General features: G+C 40.7%; 1 protein-coding gene across 2 annotated transcripts in view; it reads left to right on the top strand.

The window, feature by feature from the left end:
- DOK6 (docking protein 6) overlaps window positions 1–26725 on the top strand; it is a 429579-nt gene that overhangs the window by 298409 nt on the left and 104445 nt on the right. For both annotated transcript variants that reach the window (XM_077809077.1, XM_077809078.1), the window contains exon 6: window positions 22697–22835. In XM_077809077.1, coding sequence (XP_077665203.1) covers window positions 22697–22835 — 139 coding nt within the window. The remainder of the gene's footprint in view (window positions 1–22696; window positions 22836–26725) is intronic.

Consider the following 26725-nt stretch of genomic DNA (forward strand, 5'->3'; position numbering starts at 1 on the left):
CATTTTTCTGCTTTCTCCTATGTTAAGCTATAATTTTGAAGGATTTTCTGTGTATGTATTTTAGTGGAACATGTACACTCTCTCTCTCTTCAAATTGAGCCAGCAGCCTGAAAAGAGCAAGCTGCTGTACCTGTCCAACTGGGCAGAGAGAACATGTAGTGAGATCACATTTGGTCACATGCAAAAAGCTCTAATCATTAGATAAGATGACAAATAAGTACTCTCAAATTCTGGTGCAGCTGCACTTAAGGTATATGGGAAACTATATAACCTACCAACATTTCAGATATCTTAAAAGGGCTGACTTTTCCCTAAAAATCCTGCTCATAGCTATGGATCTGAAGAGAGATGTACAACGTGTTTTCTTGGTCTATGGTTTCTCAGATGAATGAATTATGACATATATTATGAAATGGGAAAATATATAGCTACATATAATATGTGATGCTCAAATGAAATGACTCATGGTCCATGCTTCAAAGAAAATGATTTTTAAAAAATCCATTCCAAAGTAACTGAGCAAACAATTCCACTTCAGAAAACAAAAACTTGTAATCTGTATCTGTACATGAAAAATCTTCTCCCCTTTCTTTCCACGTCTTCACTTTTCACACACACATTCTTAAAGGATAGTAAGTTAAAGGTAACTGACCTTTATAAATCATAGAGGATACAAGAGCAAATGCTAGTTCCAAGTCAAACCATTTTTGAACAGAACATAATGATGTTCCTGGTGATGATGGTAAGGCAAAGAGGCAGTCACCTCCACTTTAGTGCAGTGGCTTTAGGTCCTGTCTTTCTAACAAGTTCACCTGCCACAACCAGAATGAGACTTGACATACAATGTTTTGGCACCACTCCTGATTTCCTCCTTTCAAATGAGCTGATTTATATCCATGTCTTGAGCTTAGAAGGTGCGTTTTCACTTATTCTCTCTATCTCTCACTTTTCATACCTCACCAATTGGTACAGGTGAACACAGACCCAAACCCTTGGATCTTAAGAACAATGAAAAATCAATCAGGTTCCTAAAAGAAGAATTTTAATTAAAGAAAAGGTAAAAGAATCACCTCTGTAAAATCAGGATGGAAAATACTATCCTGCTATATGCCCTGCTATATGCACAAATCTTTGCATTAATTTTCCTGCCTCAGAATGTGACTAAAGATGTCGTATTGGTTCTTTTATGTTTACCTTTAGTATGATTTAACTATCCTTGAACCTGATAGTACCTCGCTGACTTTGCTGCATCAAACAGCTATCTGGGGTCACCACACCATGTCTTTGACCTTTGCTGTCATACACAGAAGTACAGCAGCTCTCGGCAGCTAGAAATAACTGCACCTAGAAATAACCTTATAGGACTAAAAACAGTATTTTTTCCGCAGTGTTTCTTCCAATCATTTCTTCACAAGGATGATTATGGATTGTACTTAGGCTTTATGAAGCTAAGTTTAATACTTTTATCAGGATTATTTTGTATTTATGGTGCATTATGCCTTTCATCTTGAAGGATCCCAAAGTGCCCCATGAAGTCAATACATACATTCACCACTACTGATATACAACCACCTCTGAACCACTAAACACGGAAAAGAGAGAAAATTGTGGCCCAGGACAATGGTTGAAAAAAACCTTCTTCTTTTACGAAAAGCCTTTTATATCCACGCTACCACCAGACCTTGACTATTTCAAGACAGCTTTCAAAAGTGCTCAGCACTCATAATTGAACCCAAATTTTCAAGAGTTCATTGCCTGGTTAGCCATTTAAGGCTAGTCTTCACTATGAGCTAGGGGTATGAGTCCTCTGCTCATGTACACATATATGCACAACAGAAGCATGGCCTCGCTATGCTAAGTACATACCCACCGATTTCAGGTGGCATGGCTAAGCCATGTCTCTGCTCCTACTTCCCATGCTACCATGATTTCAGTGCTGTTTATATTCATGCTAGCTCAACCAGAGCTAGCACAAGTATGTATACCCAAGCAGGGGAATCACACCCCCAGCTCACAGTGTAGACATAGCCTCAGTCTAGCAGCTGGATTTTCAAATACTCAATGTCCACAGCTCCCATTGACAGAGTGGAACTTTATATGTGACTTTTCTCTTTATAAAAATATTCCTGCTGTGAATTTGAATCTTTTTTATTATTGTTTATTCCTTTGGAAAGGGTTAAAATTGTAAACTTTAGCTGAATGCTCTCCATATAGTATAGAAAATAGCTTCTTGAATTTTTCTGGCATTTTAAGTATATTTACTAACAACAAACATTGGTCAAATGTGTGTTACCAGTGAAAAGCTAAGTTTTCAGAATTGAATGTATGCAAAGTAGTGCATAATTTGCTGCCTGATTGGGCATTTACAGTAAATGCACATGCAAATGACATACCAGTGAACTAGACATTTGTGAATGAAATTACTATGTTTGTCTGCAGTAATTGTATATGCAGGCTGTAGGTATAAATCATGTTCAAAACCTGGGACCTAAAGCATAAAGAGGAAAATAAATGAATACATTTAAAAAAAAATCATTATTCTGCTGAGGGGAAAAGAAGGATAGTCACTGAAAATTATGTCAGAGTACCAATTGTCATGGAGTCACAGGCCCAATGCTCTGGAACTGCTCTGTGTGAAGCCAGACAGGACTCTGGTGTAGTATGACTGTCTTCCAGGAATGCTGTCCTGGGCAAAAAGCCTCCTTGTCTATGGCCTTATTCGGTCTGACCTCAGAGCATTCAACACCCCTGTTCTCACTGTGCACTTCAGCAGCAGGTTCACCTGGACGGGACCTCTGCGGATGCCAGAGGGGTCCTGCACACCAAATTTGCAGTCAGCCGTGACTCTCAGCCAGTGTGTAAAACAGAAGGGTTTATTATTTGACAGGGTTTGCCATCACAGAAATCAGGAACTTTCAGCTAAGTCCATCTTGGGGGGACCCCTGGCATGGTGCCTTTGGACTCCCCTCTCTGAGTCCCAAACAGGAGACTGACCCCCTCCAGCGGCCAGACCTCAACACCCCCCCCATCCCGTTGCCCCTCCTCTGGTCTTTGTCATGCTTCCTGGGTAATGTGTAACCTCGTCGTGTCCCCCTCCTGGTTCTCAGGTTACCAAGGGCATCAGCTGTCACTTACGTGCAGGCAGCTGGAGAAACCTCACCTGCCCTCGGTGTTCTCAGCAAAAGTCACACTCCCTTATTCCCACCATCTAGGCAGTGGTGTAATATACAGGAAAACTGAGGTACACACAGTATTCATGCAAAACAGTAAGACTCACATAGGCTCACGTACAACCTAACAAGTGGGGGGAAACCACTTAATCACACCAACACATAGCTTATTCTGCAAGTCTTTGCATGTGTCTGAGTGTCTTCTCATCTCCAACTTTAGCTAGGTAAGAACGTATCAAAAACCTAACAGATAAGGAAAATCTGGAAATGTGTACCAAATTTTATATGAAGCTCATAGCATGACTGGAAATAGCAGGCAGAATAGGATGAGATAAACCTTGAGGTATGTTTGACTGAGTTCTTGGGCTCCTTTATCTGTTGCTTATTTAGGACACTGCAGGAAGTTTTGTCTCTAAGACCCTATGAGAGGAAGTACTATTAGATACTGTATCCCTTCTAATAGTACTTCCTGGATAGCAGAGTAGGTTATTACTATTATTGCACTATTAATAATTCTGGAGTCTGAGTAATACTGGGATGGTATGTGATTTAGTATTACTATGCATGGAGACTTGTCACATCATATTTTCTAAAAGACCTTTTAATGAATGCATCTACACAACCAACCCTGTTCCGTCGACATAAAGGGCTCTTAAAATTGACTTCTTATGTTACATTACATTACGTTATGTTACTTACATTAACTTAGTGCAGAGTAGACACTGTGTTATGTCGACAGGAGATGATCTTCCATAGACATAGCTTCCACCTCTCATTGAGATGGATTAATCACAACAACAGGAGATTGCTCTTCCATCGATTTAGCGTGGTAGTGAAGAAAAGCGTAAGAGTCAAATATAAGATTGCAGTAACTTGGCTTGCTTAAACCAGTAAAACATGATTTTAGTATTTTACCATATAAAACAACATTGCCTTTTCTTTTTTAGGTACTCTATCCAAGTTGAGTAAATTCCCATCCCTCTAAGTGAGAAATGAGCTCTTTCTTTCTCAAAGTAGCAGTATGAGTGGCAGGATGTATTTCACAGATCGGCAACCTTTGGCACACGGCCTACCAGGCTAAGCCCCCATGGTGGGCTGGGCCGGTTTGTTTACCTGCTGCGTCTGCAGGTTCGGCCGATCACGGCTCACACTGGCCGCGGTTCGCCGCTCCAGGCCAACGGGGGCTGAGGGAAGTGGCGCGGGTCAAGGGATGTGCCGGCCACCGCTTCCCGCAGCCCACAATGCCAATCCCTGATATATTTTTTCTGTCTGGATCCGTGTGTTGTGATGATTGAAAGCTCACAGCCAAGTGTGGATGTGGATTATAAAAATAAAACAGGTTCAAATTAGTACTGCTTAATGCAAAATTCTATCCATGTGCAGTGTGTAAGAAATCGCAGTATTCCAGTGACCAACAGAATCATGTGGTGTTTGTGGGGAAGAGAGAATGGAGGTAAAGATCAGTGAACTGTGTCAATATAGTGACAGTTGGGGGAAAAAAACTGAAGTTCTCTGAAAAGCTGGTCTTGGGGACATTTGCCCTACATGGGAGTGTAACGAAAGAACTGGTTGAACCATCTCCATTCCTGATGTCTTAACTGGGATCAGAGGCATTGCCTAGTAGACAATGTACTGTAGGGGAAGGAACTGGCAGAAGGGAGTCAAAACTACTTCAAGCCATGATAATAGCAGTTGTGTGGATACCCTAAAGCTGAGGGCTGGGTTGAAAAGTCAGGTATTACAATGAAGGGCAGCAGCATTCTGAGAGGCAGCTGTGAAGCCAAACAAAGAGATGAAGTTGATGGGGCTTAATCTGATTGGTGTATGAAGACTGGGAAGAGTTCATCAGGAAGCTAGTAGGGAAATAATCAACCTAGTGGATTCAGAACAAAATTAAGGGCTAGAGAGTGGAACAGCCCATGGGAAAAGGAATTGAGGGTAAGTAGACAGGGGCCAGCGAGACACCATTAGAGCTGGGAAGAGGAAATCTGAACAGGAAAAGCAAGGAATGGTTGTTATGGTGAGGTAGCTAGAAAGAGCAGGAGAGGAATGGGAGGGGACAGTGACACAGGAAGGACAGCAGTGCCTCTGCAGCATGATAAAACAGTGATGCTTTGAAAGTTTCAGAGACTTTAGGTAACCAGTACTTAGGATGTATTTGAGAGAACAAGCACATCTTGCTTTGAGAATTCCACTTGTTTTTGAGAGGCAAGTTGGGGGAGGTAATATTTTTTACTGGACAAATTTCTGTTGGTGAGAGAGACAAGTTTTCAAGCCATGCAGATCTCCAAGCTTGTGTCTCTCACCAGCAGAAGTTGGTCCAATAAAAGTTATTACCTCACCCACCTTGTCTCTTTAATATTCTGGGACCAACATGGCTACAACTACATCTTGTTTTTAAAGCATCCAAACTTGGATCACCAAATCCTATACATAGCACTCAGTGGAGCTCCTTTCAGTGTTCTCCTGCACCTTTCTGTGTTTTAAAATGGGAAGTTCCAACATCAGAAGGCATGTCATTTTCAGTTAGGTGGGGAAATAAAGTTTTGAATATATACTATAATCAACTGTGACTCATTCACTTGCTCATTTGCCTATACAATAGATTTAAATTCAGCTCTATTCTTTAGCAATAAGAATTTTCCTCATTAATTTCTTGACATTGTTCATCCATCAAATATGCTAATTATATTAGTTCCTTCCCATTCATCTCTCTTGGTAGTGTTTTTTTTTACATAAGCAATGGAGACATTATTATATGTGTATTTTATTGAAGTATCTATTGCATACACTTATTTACAGTGCACATAAAAAAGTTGGTGATATCACAAGTGCATATAGTATGTCATTCAGAATGAATGAAGTGCTCCATCAGCACTGATATGTGGGATATAAAGTCACTGAAGCATTATAAGATAAAGCTTCTTTAAACCACCTCTTCGAAATATTCCCATGTTCAGTGCTTAAGTTTGCTTGTGTGAGTGTCCAAATGCCAAAATGGCCTTTGTGCAATAGCTTGTAAACAGCTGGTCTTTATTCATGATTGATTACTCAGAACGTGTAAAGCATAATTCACAAGCAGTAGTAAAATGGCGGCCAATATCACAGCATGTGAGCACCTCACATTATTTAAAAATACAATTAAATAAACACAGTGACCTGCACAGGTTTGGTTACATAGTCTTTGCTTTACTAATCCATATTTTTTTACTGACATGTACCTCATCATTGCAAAGCCTTCAGCTCACCCACCAGGCAGATTATACAGACAGGTGCACATATCTCCAATCTCTGGCAAACAACCAGTGGAAGCAAATTCCATAAAGAATGGGCTTCTGCCAAGAACATCCCAATTCTAGCAATAAAGCCAGAAAAGATTATAAAGATGCAGTGGGAAAGAAAAAAGAAATTAGTTGAAATTTTTATTGTTTTTTATGTAGGGTGGCCGTGTTTTACTGACACTGGTATCCTGTATTACTGGGGGTGGGGGGTGTGTTTAAACATAAAACACAAAGTAAACCCATTACCTTACAGCTTAAACTTTACTTTAAGCTGTAAAGTAATGGGTTTATTTTGTGTTTTATGTTTAACATTGAGTGGTTAGCAAAATCAACTGTGTTAGTGTGTAATTAATGCTGCTTAACCTGTCTCGCTGTTAGTTAAGAGAGTGAGAGAGAATGAGTGTTGTTATGGGATGCTGTTTTGCTCAATAAGGAACAGTACCTTCTAATAGGATGCCACTTATTCTGTAATGGATTGTAATATCAGCCCTGGTCTACACTAAGAGTTTAGGTCGAATTTAGCAGCGTTAGGTTGATTTAACCCTGCACCTGTCCACATGATGAAGCTATTTTTGTCGACTTAAAGGGCTCTTAAAATCGATTTTGGTACCCCTCCCCAATAAGGGGATTAGCGCTAAAATCGACATCACTGGGTCGAATTTGGGGTAGTGTGGACGCAATTCAACGGTATTGGCCTCTGGGAGCTGTCCCAGAGTGCTCCATTGTGACCACTCTGGACAGCACTTTCAACTCAGATGCACTAGTCAGGTACACAGGAAAAGCCCCAGGAGCTTTTGAATTTCATTTCCTGTTTGGCCAGCATGATGAGCTCATCAGCACAGGTGACCATGCAGTCCCTCGAAAGCGGGGGGGAACTGGATCTGATCGCTGTATGGGGAGACGAATCTGTGCTATCAGAATTCCGTTCCAAAAGAAGTAATGCCAATATATATGCCAAAATCTCCAAGGGCAAATGTGTTTACAATGCTCACAACTGCAGCGGTGAGCGGAATGGGCTCCCGCTTGCAGTACTATGGCGTATGTGCGGGCAATCCAGGAAAAAGGGCGAGAAATGATTGTCTGCCTTTGCTTTCATGGAGGGAGGGAGCGAGGGAATGGTCACTGACAACACGTACCTAAAACCACTGGCGGTTTCCTTGTCCGTTATCTCAATTATTTTAATTAATAAAGAATGCATGGTTTCAAAACAATAGTTACTTGATTTTGAAGGGGGGAGGGTGGTTGGCTTACAGGGAATTAAAATCAACAAAGGGGGCGGGTTTGCATCAAGGAGAAACACGCACAACTGTCACACCGTAGTCTGGCCAGTCATGAAACTAGTTTTCAAAGTCTCTTGTGATACGCAGTGTGCCTTGCTGTGCTCTTCTATTCAGTGTCTGGCTGCTCAAAATCGGACGCCAGGCAATTTGCCTCAACCTTCCACCCCGCCATAAACGTCCCCCCCTTACTGTCACAGATATTATGGAGCACACAGCAAGCAGCAACAACAATGGGAATGTTGGTTGCGCTAAGGTCTGACCAACAACGCCAGTGAGCTTTTAAACGTCCAAAGGCACATTCTACCACCATTCTGCACTTGCTCAGCCTCTAGTTGAACTGCTCCTGACTACTATCCAGGCTTCATGAGCCATGGGAGCAAGGGGCAGGCTGGGGTAGGTGAAACTGCACTGTGCCGCCAGCTGGGAGAGCAGCCTGAGGCAGAAGCCTCCAGCTCGCAGGAGATCAGGAGAGTTGCAGCGGAAGCGGTGGAGTGAGCAAAACACCACTGATGAGGACGGCTAGCAGTCCTACTGCACCGTCTGCTGCAGAGTTGCAGCGGAAGCAGTGGAGCCGTTCACCACTGATGCGAAGGCGCCCAGGAGCTGCTGCTGTGTGGCCAAGGCAAAAGAGCAGGAGCCCTGGAGCTGTTTCACGTGGAATGTGCGCCTGCAAGACTTCTTCACCAGTGACAAAGGACAGGAATATGATGCACCTAAAATCTAAAAAGGCCCTCACATTTCCCAGAGTCACTACCCTTGATAACAGAATGTCAGTGATTGCACTGGCTACTTGGATCACAGCAGCCCTCACAGTAGACTTGCCCACAACAGCAGTGGTGACGGTGAACTGAGTGGGCTCCCGCTTGCAGTGCTATGGCGTCTGTACGGTTAACCCAGGAAAAAAGCCGCAAAACGATTGTCTGCCGTTGCTTTCATAGAGGGAGGGAGAGAGGGAGGGGCGACTGACAACATGTACCCAAAACCACCCGTGAAAATGTTTTTGCCCCATCAGGCATTGGGAGCTCAACCCAGAATTCCAATGGGCAATGGAGACTGTGGGAACTGCGGGATAGCTACCCACAGTGCACCCTTCCAAAAGTCTACGCTAGCCACAGTACTGTGGACGCACTCCGCCGACTTAATGCACTTAGTGGGATGCACGCAATCAACTGTATAAAACCGCTTCTGAAAAATCGACTTCTATAAAATCGACCTAATTTCATAGTTTAGACATACCCTCAGTATTGGATATAAGCATCGATTCCAGGACTCAACACCTGCAACTCTCTGGTCTAAAAATATCTGAGCCCTGTTAAAATGAAAAGATACAATAAAAAAAATTTTAAAAACCCAACATAGGTAATCTTTATGACCTCATTTTTTCCCAGCTAGTTGGGTTTTTTGTTTTGTTTTTTTGTCAGTGGTTTGCCGTTACTGTTGCATTGTGTACCGTGACATGCTATAATGTTTCTATGGTAAAACTATAATATTACTACATAAACTATGAACTGTTATCTTCAATCTTTCTTCTTGCTCTTAAGAACAGGTGCTATTTCAAGACGAGACAATGATAAACCATATTCTGTTATTATTGATCAGATCAAGGTTTCACAAATTAGGAGAATGAATTATTCGACAGCATTTTCATGTTTGCTCCACTGCTTACAAAAATGCATATTTTGCTCCAAAAATATGAATGCCTTCTGTATTTAAGAATATGTAGAACATTGATTTCACCATCCTGTCTTAGTTTATTTCTTACATTTAGTGCAGTATGTCATATGAGTGAATTTAATAAAGCTTCTTAAAGAAATCCTGAGAAGTCAAAAATCCACTAATACTATATCATGTATATATGATTCATCTGCATATTAATGTATTTTAAGTGAATTTAATACTGGTGAAAGATGCTGGTATGCATTGCCAATCTAGAAGACTTAATTCCTCTGTTTATTGAGAGATGATGTATAGTACTCACAGCAGCAGCACAATCTTTCCCACCAAAGTGCCTCAATCATGTTTTGGAGGATTATCTTTAGCTAGTCATGGGTGACTATTCAGATGTAGATGCCATTCATATTTGAGGATGGTAATTGTTGAACTCCTGAGTACAAATGTCACTCAGAGGACCCTTCTCCCAGTAACTGACTTCACGTGTGTCTGGGAGAGTATACCACAGTTCCTCTCCAGTGTTTACGCACCATTATATCCGGTTTTCCCATCTCTGCCGAGACTGAGGGTAGTTCAGTCTTTGTACTCTTTCACCTTTCTGATATGAGTAGCAACAAATTTGATGGTTATGGTATTGGTGGTGGTTTTTGCAGTGTAAACACTTGCTGCCTTGAAATACCACTTCAAATTGGCTACTTATCAGCTGACAGATGGTAACTACATTTGACTATTTTTTTTCTACCTGATTTTTATATCGTGAGGCCTGTTCTTTAACTTTTCAGTGCTAAGAGTTGAGATTTATTCTGATTCACTAAGGAAAACAAAATGAACTGAACACAAAAGACCAATTTATTTAGTGAAAGAAAAGAAGGTAAGAGCTTTTTTTTATTATCTGAACCAAACCAGTCTGATTCAGTTCTAGTCCCTGACAAAGAATCCTGGTTCTTGAGGGTACCAGACCTGACAAACATCTCAGTGCAAATCTTACAGTTGCATACTATAGCTCCAATCCTGCATGGTTACATGGGAAGGCAGGGGTCTGCCTTCTCTGAGTCAGTTGCAGGACTGTGGCCATAGTGTGTAGTCAGTAATACAGTTCATCTGCAAACATAGTCTGCATACTGTACTTCCATTAAGCAGAAAGGGAGAAATGTGCATAATATAGTAATGGGATATTATTCCTGCAGTTCCATCAGTGTGATCTGCATGCGTCAGTACACTGAATGTAGGGAAGGTTATTACAGAGGAGAGACATCACAGTCACTGGAGAAAATTTAATTTCCAGAGAGACACCATTACTGCTAGAACTGTGCAAAAAAACTCTCCCTGCCAGTGAAACAAGTAGAAAAATACATTTCATGAGCAAATTACAAACGTAAAAATAAAAAATGAAAGACTTTTGTTCTTCTCCTTAAACTGTTGCCTAGTTTTGGTGGAATCTTAAATCTGTCACTTTACCTTAAAAATTGTTTGTTTTTTAAAACAAAATACTGTAATCTAGGAGGGAAAATTGTTAGGTTAGCATAGATCAGTCACAAATATTAACACACACACACCTGGGGATGTTCATTAGTCTGTCACATACGGGCTCAGAGTTGCATTATATTACATATAAATAAAATAATTTGAAAACATAGTGCTGTCACTTGGAAAGAGTTACGGTTCTGCAGGACAGAATGGAGGATTGTTGGATCTCTTTGGAGCTTATGCTCAAATAAATTGGTTAGTCTCTAAGGTGCCACAAGTCCTCCTTTTCTTTTTGGAGCAACAGAATCTCAGCTATTTTTTAGAGCAAGTCCTCACTGCCACTTACAACAAGCTGTGAGAGTTTTACATTTCAGAAGAAGAAATCCAGAATGGCAATATGTGGAGATTCATCGTTCCAGTAGATAGGTTTACTATCTGGAAAGGTATTTGGATACCAGGAAGAAGAATAGTCTTGAAATTAAGGCTCTGGACTAGGAAATATAGGTTCATGTCCTGTGTGACCCTTGAAAAATCATTTGATCTCTCTGGGCCTCCATTTTCCGTCTGTAAGATGGAAATAATATTATCTTCTTTCTCCTCCCCTTGTGTCTTGTATATTTGGCCTGCAAAGGAGCAGGTACTGTCTCTTATTATGGGCTTGTCTTCACCACTGCGCTATGAAGAAGCTCTCCCATCAGTGTAATTACTCTGCCTCTAAGAGAGGCAGAAGCTATGTCGGCAAGAGAGCGTCTCCTGCCGACATAGCACACTGTAGACACCGCTTTAAGTCGATGTAACTTACATTACGCAGGGAGGTGTTTTTTCACACCCTTGAGTGATGTCAGTTACATTGACTTAAGCAGTAGTGTAGACAAGCCTTATATATTTGTATAGTGCCTAGCACAAGTAGAGACACTAGTTTTGGCCGAAGTCTGAGAGTGCTAATTTCATAAAAATAGTAAATACTAATAACGAAGGTGATAGGCACTTTACAACTGCCTGAAATAGGCAGGGAATAAAGCTAACGGGAATTGCACATTTAAAAACATATGAAGTTGCTTTATACAACAAGAAAAAACATGTTTTGTACATAATGTTCTTTGCAGTAAATAACCAGCTTTTATTGCTGGTGAACAAGCAGATGTCCTGTATATCAACTCATAATTCTACAATACAGCTAGAAATGGAGGACACTGATAGATCTATGGGGAAATTAGATTATAGGGCTGATAAACTATGAAATCAGTGGAGCTATACCAGGAAAGAATTTGGTCCATTGTTTTTCACCTTATAATGGCCACGATATCTGTTAGATGTGCAGAATGGGACTCTATGATGCTAACTGCAAAACATGGAAACCAAGCTTATTATCCATTTGGATTCCCACCAATTTCCTTGGCTAAATGACAGAGTCATTATGAACTTCTACCTGTTCTGTATGTAGCCCTTTATAAACTCCTTGCACTTCACATTATTATTCTTTGTTTCTCAGTTTTTCACTGACCTTTCTTCTGCTTTCACTGACCTTTTCTCACCTTTAGGGCTTCTCCTGTCTATTGTCAAAAGTCTACTCTTGTATTAAACAACATTTCCCGCTTGCCTCCTGTTGATTTTTCTCACCTCTTCATTTGTTGACCTTTTCTAGATTCAGGACATTTATGTAGTGTAACCTTTTCCTAATGACTCACCCATCCACCCTTTTACATTTCCTTACTCTAGCTCAGTACTCTGCATCTTATCAACATTGTCTTATATCTTCATCTGTTTTTCCTATCATTGCAACAACTGTCACTGCACTTATTGTCACAGTTTTTATAGCACCAGAATTATTTGTTATTGTTATATGTTTATATAGTATCATAGATAGGCATGGCTTTTTCCCCAAGTCAGCCCCAAAATTGACTAATATTACAAAATGACAGAATCTCAGGCTAAGCAAATAAAATGGAAAAGCCAAAATACAAGAGCAATGGAATCAGAGTAGTAAAACGTGCAGGTGATGATTGTTCATGTTCTTATCAGTTTCTTTAGCACACAGAACTGAGAATCAAGAATGGAGTTTTCACAGGTCTTTCTGCCATCACAATTAATCATAAGCTTTCGTGAGCTACAGCTTACTTAATTGACACAAGTACTCCTTTTCTTTTTGCGGATACAGACTAACACGGCTGCTACTCTGAAACCAACAATTAATCATGTTGCCTCAGGCACTAAAGACCCTGCCATGAGTCTGTAATGTTTTTAGTTATTGTTCTTGGCTGATTCAGCTCAGTTTATTAAATGGGTTAAGTGAAGACTGTTCAGGGGCTAATTTTTGACTAATTACATATTTTAAAAAATGTATATGGTTTTAATTACATTTCACATTAGTGAAATGACAGACTAAGCATTTTTATTTCTTTAATTAAATTAACAGTGCCATATTCGGGGGGCTCTTAAAATCAAAATACATTTTAATTAGAAATATGTAGGAATTAATCTACCTAATTATAAATGTCACCCTTTATTTTAAGATAGATTGAAAGTTTCAAAAATGAGTAGTGATTCTGGTTGCCTCATTTTTTGAGTGCTCAAGTTGAAACTCCTTAAAGGGGACTGATTTTCAGAATGGTGCTCCTCACTTTTTTAAAGTGAGGAGCACCACATTGAAAATCAGACCCTTTTAGAGTATTCCAAGTTAACATTCAAACACCGAGGTACTCAAATTCTCTAGTCACTTTTGAGATCCTTGGCTTAGACATCTTGCCTGAAAAAAGATGAAAACCACATTATATTAGACTAGTTAGATATAAAAGCCAACCATGCCTCTTGGAAATAGATCGCCCCTGAGGAGGGTATGCCATGTGTTGCATTTGTGCACAAAGAACAAACATACTTTGTCAGAATTACCTTTATTTCTGATGAGAGACACGAGGTGGGTGAGGTAATATCTTCACGCAGCTCACATTGGCCAGGAACAGTGAACCGTGGCCACTGTGAGCTGCGGACAGCCGTGCAAATGTAAACAAATGGGCCACAGGTTGCCCACCACTGCTATAGATAGTCCTAGTCCTGCACTGTAATAATTGCCTAAATATTTGTTTAACTCATTTGGCTATTCAATATTATACACTTCTCTTTTCTCATGCCTGATTGTGCACCACTGAAATCAATGGGAGATTTACCATTAACTTAAATAGATCCTGGATCACTTCCTTACCCATCACATTTCCTATTCTACAACTATCTGTGTGAAGCAACTGCAGGATTCAGAAGTTTAACTAACACAGATACAGACAGACACCCTCCCAGTGATCCCACTAAAATAGGAAATTAAATTACAACAGTCTCTCTCTATAAATGCAGTCCATTCTTGTCATTGATTTCCATTGCTTAATGTAGTGTTACTTAAGACTCGCATGCTGATATTCAGAGTCACTGACCATCCACAGCTCCAATTATTTTCATTTAATTTTTTGGCGTTAAGCACTTCTGAAAATCAGCTCCCTTGCCCCTAAATCTGCAAACATTCTAAAAAGTTTTAGGTGGACAACTCCTATTAAAATCAGTGGCAGTATTTCAGCATTCTTCACTACTCTCTGAAAATGTACTGTGCTCCTTAACCTAATAAAAGGGTAAATTTTTTAATTAAATAAATGTTTAGATAACCAAATGAAAAATAATACCTACAATCTGTTTTGCTTGCTTTTGTTTTGTGCCTCTCTTATTAGGATCTTATTTATAGATATGTTTAAAAACATGAGGGGAAGTCGCAACCATGACTTGAAAGAATCAAGCTCTCTTAGGGAGAGAAATGCCATTTGTAAATGGTAGCATCAAGTCCATGCATTATTTACGTTATCATTAGCTTTCTCAACAGTAGTCCTATAGTGTCTGGTTTGAGGGTTTGATGTTTGCATCAATTAAAAAAAAGTTAATTTTAGAAATGATGCAAAGAAATTCAGACTAAAGCAAGTATTTGGAACATATGAGTAAGTCACGGTAATTTTCATAATTGATCTACTTCCAATTTATTCTGTGCTGTCATCTTAGATGTCTTTCTTATCCATGCAACCGGAGCTTCTAGTAGTGACCCTACATTAAGGCTAATTGGTGAGCTAATGCTGTGACAACATTTCAAAATGAAATGACTTCCAAGGTTGCTATTTTGTGGAAAGTTAATTTCTCCTTCTTTCTTAAGGATCTGGTCTGACACCAGTGGGAATCTTCCCACTGACTTCAACAGGTTTTGAATCAGGCCCAAAGTGGTAAGTTTATCAGGGGTGAAGGTAATATTAAATTCTTACTGGTATGGGGGGGGTACCAGCCCCCAGAAGGGGCGGAGCCTCAGGCTGAAGGGGCAGGGCTGGTGGGGTCAGTATCCCTGAGCCAGCCCATCCACGCTGCCTGGCCCCCGCTGCCTGTGGCTCCAGCAGCGATTAAAGAGTTCAGGGCTCCGGCCGCTGCCGCAGTAGCAGGGGCGGCGGCGACCAGAAGCCCCGGGCCCTTTTAAATCGCTGGCCCTGAGCCAGCTTCCCCTTTTGCCCTCCCCTTCAGTGGCCCAGGGGAGGCAAAAGGGCCAGCGTCATTAGAGCACTGCTGTGGCAGTACTTTAATGTGGGCTGCGTACAGGCCGGTACCGGCATTTTACTGGTGTGCCGTACCGACCCGTACCAGCCCACTGTCACCCTGAAGTTAAGTATTCTGTAGATAATAGTGGGCATCTGCAACTATGGCACTGCATATTGAATCCCCAGTTTAGTATGATGTATGGCTGCACATATCAGATATGAAAGCAGATGAATATTTTGTTGTTCATTTACTGGGCTAATAGAAACATTTGCTACTGTTCTGGAAAATTAGCTTTAAAATGGTGTTCACTGTGCCACAGTTTGCCAACAATTAATCTAATAGAGTCAATGAACAGAACTACATGCTAATAACTGAGGAATTTCCTGTAGCTCCTGTCTTATTCATACTGTAACATGATAAATTAAAAATCTGCAAATTGATATTGATTGTTCACTAGAGAATAAAGTATAAACAACTCTGATGTCCTCATACATAGCTTCATATTTTATACATAGCTTTATATTGTATGTTGCATCAGATCATACCATAAGTCTTCCGGTCGATGTTTGACTATTCATCCATCTGTACCATTCTGTAATAATACAAATAACTTCCCCTTTATAACGTCCCTTTCCAATAAATAAATTGAGGCACCCAAAATCAGAAAACAGTTGTGATAGTTTAGGCCAGAGTGACTTATTCAAGGTCGGAGAGCAAATCTGTGGCAGAGGCAGGAAAAGAAGTCCAATCTTAGTTCTGTGCATAACTAAAGCCAATCAACACTTCAAAAATCATGAAAATGACAATATTTTTGAAAGTTTTTTAGTATCATTGGATTTTGAAATTGACCTTTTATCCAAAATATTTGATTTTTTTAAATCAAAATGGTGATCAACATTTTTTATTTACAGTAGAACCGCAGAGTTATGAACACCTTGGGAATTGAGGTTGTTCTTACCACTGAAATGTTCATAACTCTGAACAAAATGTTATGGTTGTTCTTTCAAAAGTTTACAACTGAACATTGACTTAATACAGCTTTGAAACTTTAATATGCAGGTGAAAAATGCTGCTTTCCCATTTTTTTTAGTAGTTTACATTTAACACAGCACTGTACTGTATTTGATTTTTTTTTTCCCTTTAGTCTGTGCTGCTGCCTGTGTACTTCTGGTTCCAGATGAGGTGTGTGGTTGAGTGGTCAGTTCGTAACTCTGGTGTTTGTAACTCTAAGGTTCTCCTGTACCAAATTTAAACAAAAAATGATAAATATTTTACAGGAAATGAAAAATGTTGGTAGTGTCAGAAATTTTGGGTAAAAAGTGTCTTCCTTTGCAGCATGGGGCACGGGTCACTTGCAGGTTCATAGTGTTAACTATGAAGTCTTTAAATCATGATCTGAGGACTTCAATAACTCAGCCAGAGGAGAGGGGTCTATTACAGGAGTGAGTGGATGAGGTTCTGTGACCTGCAATGTGCAGGAGGTCAGACTAGATGATCATGATGGTCTCTTCTGGCATTAAAGTCTATTTTGAAAGGCTATTTTTCCAATTACATTTTTTTTCATTTGAAAATTTTTGTCCACTTCTGGCTTTAACCTATAATCCTTACTGCCAGATGCTGGGATGGGACGACTCAATAATTGTCCTGTTTTGTTGATTCCCTCTGAAGCATCTTGCACTGGCCACTGTCAGAAGACAGAGTACTCGGTTAGATGGACCATTAGTCTGACATAGTATGAACATTTTTATTCTCTTCCCCTCTTTCTCTTTGCATATTTGTTCTGTGCATGCACATAAAAGCTATGCTCATACCCACCATAATGTGTTTCATGATAGTATTTGTCTCCTGACACAACTCTACAAAGGAACAAAATGTGAGTGTAGCTAAATGACAAAATAAGAATTCAACTGTTAGTTGAACACAACTGTTAAATGCCTAGAGCTGCAGTGCACAAAAGGTATACTCTTAAGAATTTCATCAACTTGTATAATAATAAATTTTAAAAACTGTACAGAATACCACTGGGGTTTTAGGACATAAGAATGTGATTGTCTGGTTTGGAGTTCCTGCTCTGTCTTAACACTGGAAAGGGTGTAAGCATTCACTTTAGGTTTAGAGAGAAACTAGTTGTCAAAATGAGATTTATCTGCAGACCTCCAAATTTTCCCTTGATCGCAGCTAAACAGCATTCATCAGACCTGAATGTGAAAAAGAATCTTTGCTTTTTAGCAAATTGTAACATAGCTCTCAATTCACCTCCATTTGTGCTGTCTTCTGCCAGTGTAAACCAAGATGCGCAGCTTGTGGTGGGGAGGAGGAAGTTTCGTTGTAAAGGCCTGGCAGTCTGAAAAGTGACACAGCTGTAGTGGACCAGTGCAACAGGGAAGTGGAGGACAGAATACTGGGGGATAAAAAGGGCTATACAGAGCATTGTATCGTGCTCAGTGCTGGCTGGTGTGTGTGTGTGTGTGTGACTTCCCTGCACCTTTAAGCGGGGGGGTGTTTGGCTGGCTGGCCAAAAGAAGGGAACAGTGCTTTATGGCTGGTGGGGAGGGGGAGAGGAGAGGAGAGGAGAGGAGTAGGGGGGTGAAAACTGCTGCAAAAAGGGTCTGCGTGGTCTAGGGTGAACAGATAGCAAGTGTGAAAAATTGGGACGGGGGTGAGGGGTAATAGGCACCTATATAAGAAAAAGCCCCAAATATCGGGAGTGTCCCTATAAAATCGGGACCTCTGGTCACCCTAGCGTGGTCACTGACTTATCCCCTGGGAATGCAGGATTTAAAAGTGGTGGATCTGCGCATGAAGCCTCCCATCTTACACAGACCAGACCTGAAGCAGCACCTACCCTCCCTCCCCTTTTAGATGGTAAAATACCAGGTTTGGTTAACACCTACTGTGGGCATTATGCTAGCCGTCCCCTGTTTGGGGGGGGCTGGGAAGGAATTTTGCCCTTACCACCATATTGGCTTGGGTGCAGTTGGGGTTTTCTTCGCCTTCCCCACAGCAGGTTCAGGTGGGTTCTGTTCATGCATGGCATGACGGGCGGTAGACCATATGTCGCAATTCATTATTTAAATGTAGGGCAGATGTCCCATGTAGGTACTCCATAGGAAAGGTATACAATGACCGGATAAATGGCTTGGAAAAGGACTTAAAAAGAGGTGTTCATTAAAGGAACGAAAGAGGGGGTGGTTGGGGACTCCTATGATTGGCATGGCAGGGAGCCAACCCCCAATTCTTATAGCCCACCTTAACCCTCCTATGGGGTGGGGGTGGATGGTAAGGTCCCAGCAATGGATTTGCTGGAGAGGAAAAGAGGGGGAGCTGTAAAATCCCCCTGGGTAATTATGGAATAAACAGGGGGTTACCTGAACTGTACACTTGTATCTGCTGGTTAGTCCCAGACATCTAATAATAAAGTTGCAGCCTGATTAAACCCATGTCAGATGTCTCCTGTCCTTCTTTTGGCATAGCCAGACAATAAGCAGAGCAGTTAGAGATGTACTGATTCTATGTATGCTTGGCAGTCTGCTGGCAAGGTTACTATGGAGCTCCTGGAAGAAAGTAAAGCTGCCCTTTCCCAGCATAGTTCCTGGAGTAGACCAACAATGGTAAAAACACCTGTCCTCCCTCCTTCTCCCCACCTCCACCTCTAAGAATCAATCCCACACCTCAGGCTATAGCTGGTTTCTCTGGTTAAATTTGCATCTCTCTGTGCCAGCTGGGGTGAATCTAGCCCACAGTGTGCCAATATACATTTCATTGTTCTTGGACTCTTATTTCTAGTCTAACCACTTGTCATCTGAGGGAAACAATATAAATAATTAGGGTTCCCTTTCTGTATCATAATATTCCAGACAGCTGAGCAAAAAGACTCTGCTCTATACTATCCATGGAATGGACTCACCTCCTTGAGAGAGTAATTGTCTATGATAAGCCTACATGGAAGCAAGAGAGCTTTGTCCCACTGAGTCTTTCCAGAGACCATTTTCCTTTCATAAGGGTCAGCCCTGCATGGTGTTGAGTAGTGCTGGCTGGAAAACAATTCCATTTTGCAAAAATATTTGAAATTTGGTTTTGTTCTGATGTGGAACAAAACCAAGACCTTTCAAAATTTTTGTGAAAAGAGTAGTGCGCCTGTAGCCAATGTCCCAATGGTTAGGGTGATCATCTGGCATGTGGGAGACTCCGGTTCAAATCCCGACATTGCCTCATTTGTTTTGGTTTGAACACAATGGTAATTTTCAACAGAAAAAAAGTTTTGCCAAAAAATTTTGGACCAGCTCTAGTGCTGCTTGCCTTCAACTCCCATTGACTTCAAGTGGAGTTAAGCCCACACAGCACCTTAAAGGGTGATGCCCATTTTTCCCCTCTCACACCTTTTGAGCAGTTGTGTGTATAGTGAATCTTGAGCTAGGGAAACACAGTACATTTATTGGAAGGCTGCCATAAATAGCTTCCCTCATGTTGGCATAATATAGCACACTGCTTTCTGGTTCCAACCGGAAGACACAACCTCCATGTTAGGCTTCACCAGCATGAAGAGCTGCCATACCACCGCATGGGCCAGCTTCATTGTTTCCTATTTTTTAGTTTGATAGTAGATTTTGATTGTATCGGCTCTGGCTGGTGATTATGCTTTGCTTTGTTAAAATAAGTAGCTTAACTCTTGAATCTTAATCAAACCCTGTTTGTTGTTTTCTTGTTGTGATCCCTGTTGATTTTTTTCCTCCTCTGAAACCAGCAAAGAGATAGTGGTTTGTTTCAGTTTGTGAAACTCATAATTTTTTCCAGACTTTCCATTTCACGCTGTTTGAATTTTATTAAGATCTCTTTACACAGGAGCTGAATGTCAGCTATATGATGCCCTAAGGGAACCAAAATGTTGCTTTAATGCCTCAAATCTCTTGAGACATTTCGTTTGTACCAGAAGCTTCTTGGAGACCTGTGGCTAAATACATAAAATATTTTCAATGTTTACAGAAAGACTTCTGTCTCAGGTGGAATTTAATACAAATATTTTTATTTTTACCTTCAAATTGAATTAATGCCAAGCTTGCTAATAACCCTCTACTGCTCCTTATTGAAACAGATTGAATCTCGTTTGGTTAGTTGGTTTTTGTTTTGGAAGTGTGGTGATATAGTATATTATAGTGAGATTGGATTTTCTAAAGAGTGTGACTCTTTATTTTCTTTTTTCTATTCAACTGCACATCTCTATTGACTGTTAGCAAATATTTGCACCAAAAATATTTTCTCCACACTTCTCCTCCCCTCTCCCCCCGCCCACCCCCAATCCCTTGAAACAATTTTTGGAAATTGATCTTGACTGTTCTTGTACACCTTCCAGGAAAAACTGCTGAATTATGCCTGATGCTCACCTGATATTTTATGTTAAGATCAGTCTTGATATCATCTGAACAGTTTAAGCCTCTTCATAAATATTGAATACAATAATCCAGTACAGGAATAAGATTAAGGACTGCAGGAAGTATTACTAATATTAAAGCTGGTCAAAATTTTTCAAAATTCAAAATTTCAATTTGTGTCAAAATTTTGACAAAAAAGGATAAAAATTATATGAAAGTTACATTAAAGTTAGTCATAAAAAACAGTGTAACTTTCATATAATTTGAATCCTTTTTCTTCAAATTTTGACACAAAATTCCTTGACCTTTTGAATTTTGAAAAATTTTGACCAGCTTTGATCTATATGCGTAGTCTGGGAGGGGGATTTATTCACGGGTGTTTATTAAAGCTGGGTAAGTAAGCTCATTATGTAGAATTAGAATTTTTTTGTATTAATGTAAAAGCAACTTTTAAGATTTTTATAAGAAACATAAATAAATAAAACTGTAGGAACTTTTAAAAGGCCAAGATTTTAAAAAGTGACTAGTGATTTTTCATTGCTAGATGTGAAGCACTGGAAAAGGCAGCTGAGATTCAGAAGGTGGGTGAAAAATTAAGCCCCTTTATGAAAAATTAGGCCCCTTAAAGGTATCTCAAGTGGGTCATCAAAAAACGGAGACACACCAAAATCACTAGTCACTTTTCAAAATCTTTGTCTTGTAAATTTAACAGAAATTATTGAGCAGTTGAAAAATTGTGTTTACTAATGGCCCAGGAAATCAAATATTTTCCTATGTCAAATGATACTAAAACTCTTGATTGTTAATACTGAACCAAATTAATAAACCGATTTCAACTCAGCCTCTAAAATTGCACACACAATTATTTGTGTGCTGATTTTTGCATGCCAAAACCACTTAGTAGGCTGACTATTCAAATTATCTGAGCAAATTCCATTTACATGCATAAATGTAGATTTTATGGGGCCACATGCAATATTGCAGGGTGTCGTTTTGGAAACTGGGGCCCTAAATGTCTCCTTCACATAGTTCTTCCTCTTGAACCAATATTCACTTTAACTGCCTGCCCTTGAAGGTTTATTCACATTTAAAAATCTTTCCCAGTTCAGTTATTCATCTTATCTACCTCTCTTCTTCCTCCATATATTGTCGTGGGAAAGTCCTGAGAGTAAGACAGCACAGCACTTACTTTTCACAAAGGAAGAAAAGATTATTTTTATTTATATTGTAATTTGCATTATTTTAATCTACTTGTATAATACAAATAAAGTTCGTAGTACAGAATGTATTCATACTGACTGGCTTCTGTAATCATCAGATGAGTTGTAGAAACTGCCTAATGCAAATGAACTCCAACAGTATGAATATTATCTCTTAATCCCTTTAATGCTCGCTCTCAATACAACCTCTTTCCAGTGATAGACCACAATTGCATTTTTGAAGTGCCAATGTTCTGTTAAAATATCAGCACAGTGAGGCACGATGTACCTTGTACATTTGGCAGTAATGAAGTGGTTAAGGGACTTAAATTTAATTACCTAGTCACCAGTACAAGCATCTGAAACAAAGCCATAAATAGTTGACTGCATTACTAAAGGTTTCTTATTTTATTATAAAGACTCCTCTCATTCGGTTCAGATTATTTTGGCTGGATGACTAAAATTGAATCGAAAGGCTACATTCACAAAGTTCTGCACACACATATCTCTCAGAATACATTTCTTTGTTAGTAGAAGTAACCATGCAGAGGTTCAAAATGCCACAAATTTACCTATGAAAATTGAGAAGTCATTTCCAACAGCAGGGTGAGCACATGAATTATAGAGGTCAGAGCATTAATTTTTAACTGTTATAAAACAAGTACTCACTTTTTTTTCATTCCTCCCACTCCCTAAATCTTATCCCAGGATGTGTGACACAGGAGAAGGACTGTTCACCTTTCAGACAAGGGAAGGAGAGATGATCTATCAGAAAGTCCATTCTGCAACACTGGCAATAGCTGAGCAACATGAAAGACTAATGATGGAGATGCAGCAAAAGGCACGGGTAAGATCTTACCTCCCGTATTTTAAAAACTTCCATTGGTGAAGTGAAGGGTTATGATGATTGCAGAGTACAGCTCCAGCTAGTTATGCCATAACTGTGTGATTTAAAAAAAAAACGGTCCCAACAACTTTGATTTTTTTTTAAAGATGATAATACACAAAATAAAGAAATAATCCATCAGGCTGGATGGAGCAAATTCAAAGAGTGCATGAAAAAAGAAACAGAAGGTAATTTTCAACTACATCCTGGAATTTTGGGATGATGGTTTGCATAGTCCTACCTCCTTCTTTGTATGTGTGACAAAGCATGCAGCAGCACACTACACATATTGGAATTTGGAGAGCAGAGATCCAGGGAAGCCAGAGAGAAGGGAATTGAAACACTTACAGTGAGAAATGATGGCTAAGGATTTATGGGCAGGAATCTAAATAAAAAATATTGTAGAACTGGAGACAGGAAGATTTACTGATATAGGAAAGGTGAGAAGAAGAGAGTTCAAAATCAAGGTTAAAATGAAGTTGGAGACAAGCAGAAGGTCCAAGCCAAAAACGGCAAAGAGCAAATGGAACTGTGTTTAGTGATGTTCCAGTTGCCCAAAACACTTACTACTCTACAGAATATCTTAGTTCTATTGGTTATAGCATTGCCACCTTTCTAATTGTGGTAATAAGACCCCTCAGGCCCTACCCTCTGCTCCGCCTCTTCCCAGCCCCCATTGCTTGCTGGATCATCTCCACCTCCCTCCCCCTACCCAGCTGGACTCCCTCTGCTCTGGAACTGGGACGGGAGCTGCTGCAGCCAGACAAGGAGCCTCCCTGCAGATAGGAGGTGGCCCCAGTTGAGCAGGGACTAATGTGGGTTAATGACCTGGCGCCTCCCTCCCACCCCGCTTTAACCAGGTTTTTGGTGTCTGGTCAGTACATCTGATCAGACACTGCCAGGTTCCCTTTTTAGATCGGACTTTCTGGATGAAAACCAGGCACCTGGCAACCCTAAATGCAACGGTTCCCAAACTTTTGAGGGCCACGCTGCCCCCTTATCCGTGTCCCTGCCACCTCCTGCCCCACCCCCAGAGCTGGGTACTGCTGGGCAGGGGCACACACACAGGGGTAAGGGGACAGAGTCTGTAGACCGATCCGCTGTCAGGGGCAGAGCCGCAACCAGGCCACAGTGTGGGTCAACATCCAGGCCCACAGCCTGGTGCGGCTCCACTCCCGGCCCCACCCTGCCCACAGCCTCAGTCCTGGCCAGAGCAGAGCCACAGCCAGGCTGTGGTGGGGGTCGGCAGCCGGGCTCCCATCCAGGTGTGGAGCCACACTGAGGCTGTGGATGAGGCCAGTCGCATGCCGGGAGCCAGCGTCATGGCTGGGGCGGGAGCAGAGCTGGGACAAGGGGTGGCACTACCTCCCTGCCCCCCATGGGGGCTGGCCTGGACCCTCTGTGCCCCCCCCAACAGTCCCACCATGCCCCCCTGCCCCACAATTTGGGGACCATTACCTAAATGGCACCTGGACACACAAGCCAAAAACCAGACTGTCCAGATAAAACCCAGGTGGGTGGTACCCCTAATTAGGTACATAATAAAGCAGCTTTTTTACAGAAGTGATTGAATATTAGAGATGGTGTCATAGGACTCTGTGCTCACCACTGGATGGCAGCCTCTTTGGGCAATCCTGGAGATTAGCTCTGCCCAGTTCAGCACCCCCTTTCTTCTTTCTACAATCTGCAGCTCTCCTCCTGCTCACAGAGTCACGGCATGGCTGCATCATGACTCTGGCCTCTGACCAGATCACACTTTGATTCCCCTTTGGGGGTGGGGGAAGTGTCCTTCAAAGTCTTTCTGCTCAAACAGTGTCAGGTAGTCCTCACACCTGCCTCCGTGACCCTGGCAGTCTTCTAGTTCACTACCCCTAGCAGTACCACTCTGCAGTATTTGCTAGTGCAACCAAGGCTCACCCTCTACTCTGTGTTCCAGTTCAAGACCCTATAGTAAGTGGTTATGGTCTGTGACTACACCAATGGCCCCCAGACTCCTCCAGGGGGCATGGAATCAAGGAGTCGTAACTGGCTGCTTGATAGCCACCCCACAAAGCAAAATGGAACTTTGATGCAGGAGGAATTGAACCCTGTATGTCTACTGTTTTGGGGGCATTTCAATGAGAATACAGAGAATGGCTACAGTTTGCTTTATTTACTTATTTATTCATGGGACTTATTTTTCAGGACTTCCCACCTGCTCTCCAGCAGCTTTACTGTTTACTGAAATTGTTTTGGCTCTGCCATTAGATGACTGTTTTAAAAACATCACTTATGGTGCTTCTGACCATATGGCGAATAACATTAAATTCTTAGAGCAGACTGAGAAATATCCACCCAATGTCCTTTATACTTGTGTCTCTGGGATGTAAACTTGATGGTGACCTCCAAAGGGGGCAAAATAGCCTTGTGAACTGTTTTACTGCTTTACGGTTTATAAAAAAGGCGTGAAAGTTTGCTGATGTATATTAATACCCAGTAAGTCCAGTGTTACCTGATTTTACTGGAGCATTTACTGGAGGTCTCATATATATGAGAAGCTCCATCAGACTGTAACTGAAGAGGCATGAAATCTTTAACAAAAATAGTTTTCCCTTTAGTTAGATTGCATTGCATCACATCTCCAATATTGTAATCCTACCATTTCTCCAGATGGCCCCTTTGTTCTTAGCAGACAAGTTGTGAATGTATAGTGCAAGAAAGCAAACAAAAATATGTTTTAAATCTAGGATTAAGAGGCCAAAAATGTATTTTAAATTCTTCCTTCAAGTTCCCACTTTGGTCTTGTGCCCATAGCCTTTACTAGTTAACTTTTCCTTTTTTTCTGATTCTTTTTATCTTGAACTGTGTGCAATTAATATTGTATTAGATAGGGATTTTACATTTAATTTTTATGAAACTGAAAGTGAAGGAAACAAAACACAAAAACTGAAGTTTAATAATATGTACATTATTATATAAACCAGGAAATTAAAGATGTGAGGCTAATTCCATCCATACTCCTTCCTTCCAGTCTCAGTAATGAATGAATGAAAGAAGGGACTGTCTGTAATAGCTTTGATTTTTTTGTACGCTACATCCTGAACATTGTAGCATTTTTAATACTTAATGCTCTAATGCTATGTTTAAATTCCTTCAGATTAAAATTGTTATAATCCAATACTGTAAAAGATTAATGGAGTTTATAAAGGAAATGATTGCGAAGCTTTAACCATAGCAACCCTGGTGAGGTATATAGATTATATACTCCATTATGAGAACTAAAAGCAAAGTGGGTTACTTTAACATTCATAGAATACCAAATTCTGTCAATAAAGAAAAGGCAAGATTAATTTTTCCTGCAAGAGGTCTGTCAAATAAGGGTATTGCTAATAGCTAGTAGCAAAACTTACTCAACATTTGGGGAATTATGTAAACAAAAAGCCTTATTTTATCTCAGTATAATAAGCAATAAACTAATTTCTCTGCTAAGAAACCTACTGCTGAACAGTAACACTAACGGTGTTGTGTGCTGGAAAATTCTGTGGGTTGCAATGGATGGGAAAAAAAATGAATCCTTCCCAATACCCTCCAAAAGGCATGAAATGGCAGCAAAGCTTCTCCATAGCAGCCACTGCAGTATCAGGGATGCAATTGCTCTGGTGTCTCATATACCCTTCCATCACCACGATGGAAAAGAATGGCAAGTAGATACATGTAGTCACAGACACATACACTTGGTGCCTTGCCAAATTCCCCTCCACGCTGTGGCATTGGGAGACCTCCTGGAACAAGGGTTGAGGCACCCTGCTCAATTGACAACACTGCTTCTGCTGCAGTCAGAAACTTACCCAGCCATGGGAGGCATGGATCGT

This window comes from Eretmochelys imbricata, chromosome 2 (genome assembly GCF_965152235.1).
Source record: "Eretmochelys imbricata isolate rEreImb1 chromosome 2, rEreImb1.hap1, whole genome shotgun sequence".
Taxonomy (NCBI): Eukaryota; Metazoa; Chordata; order Testudines; family Cheloniidae; genus Eretmochelys; species Eretmochelys imbricata.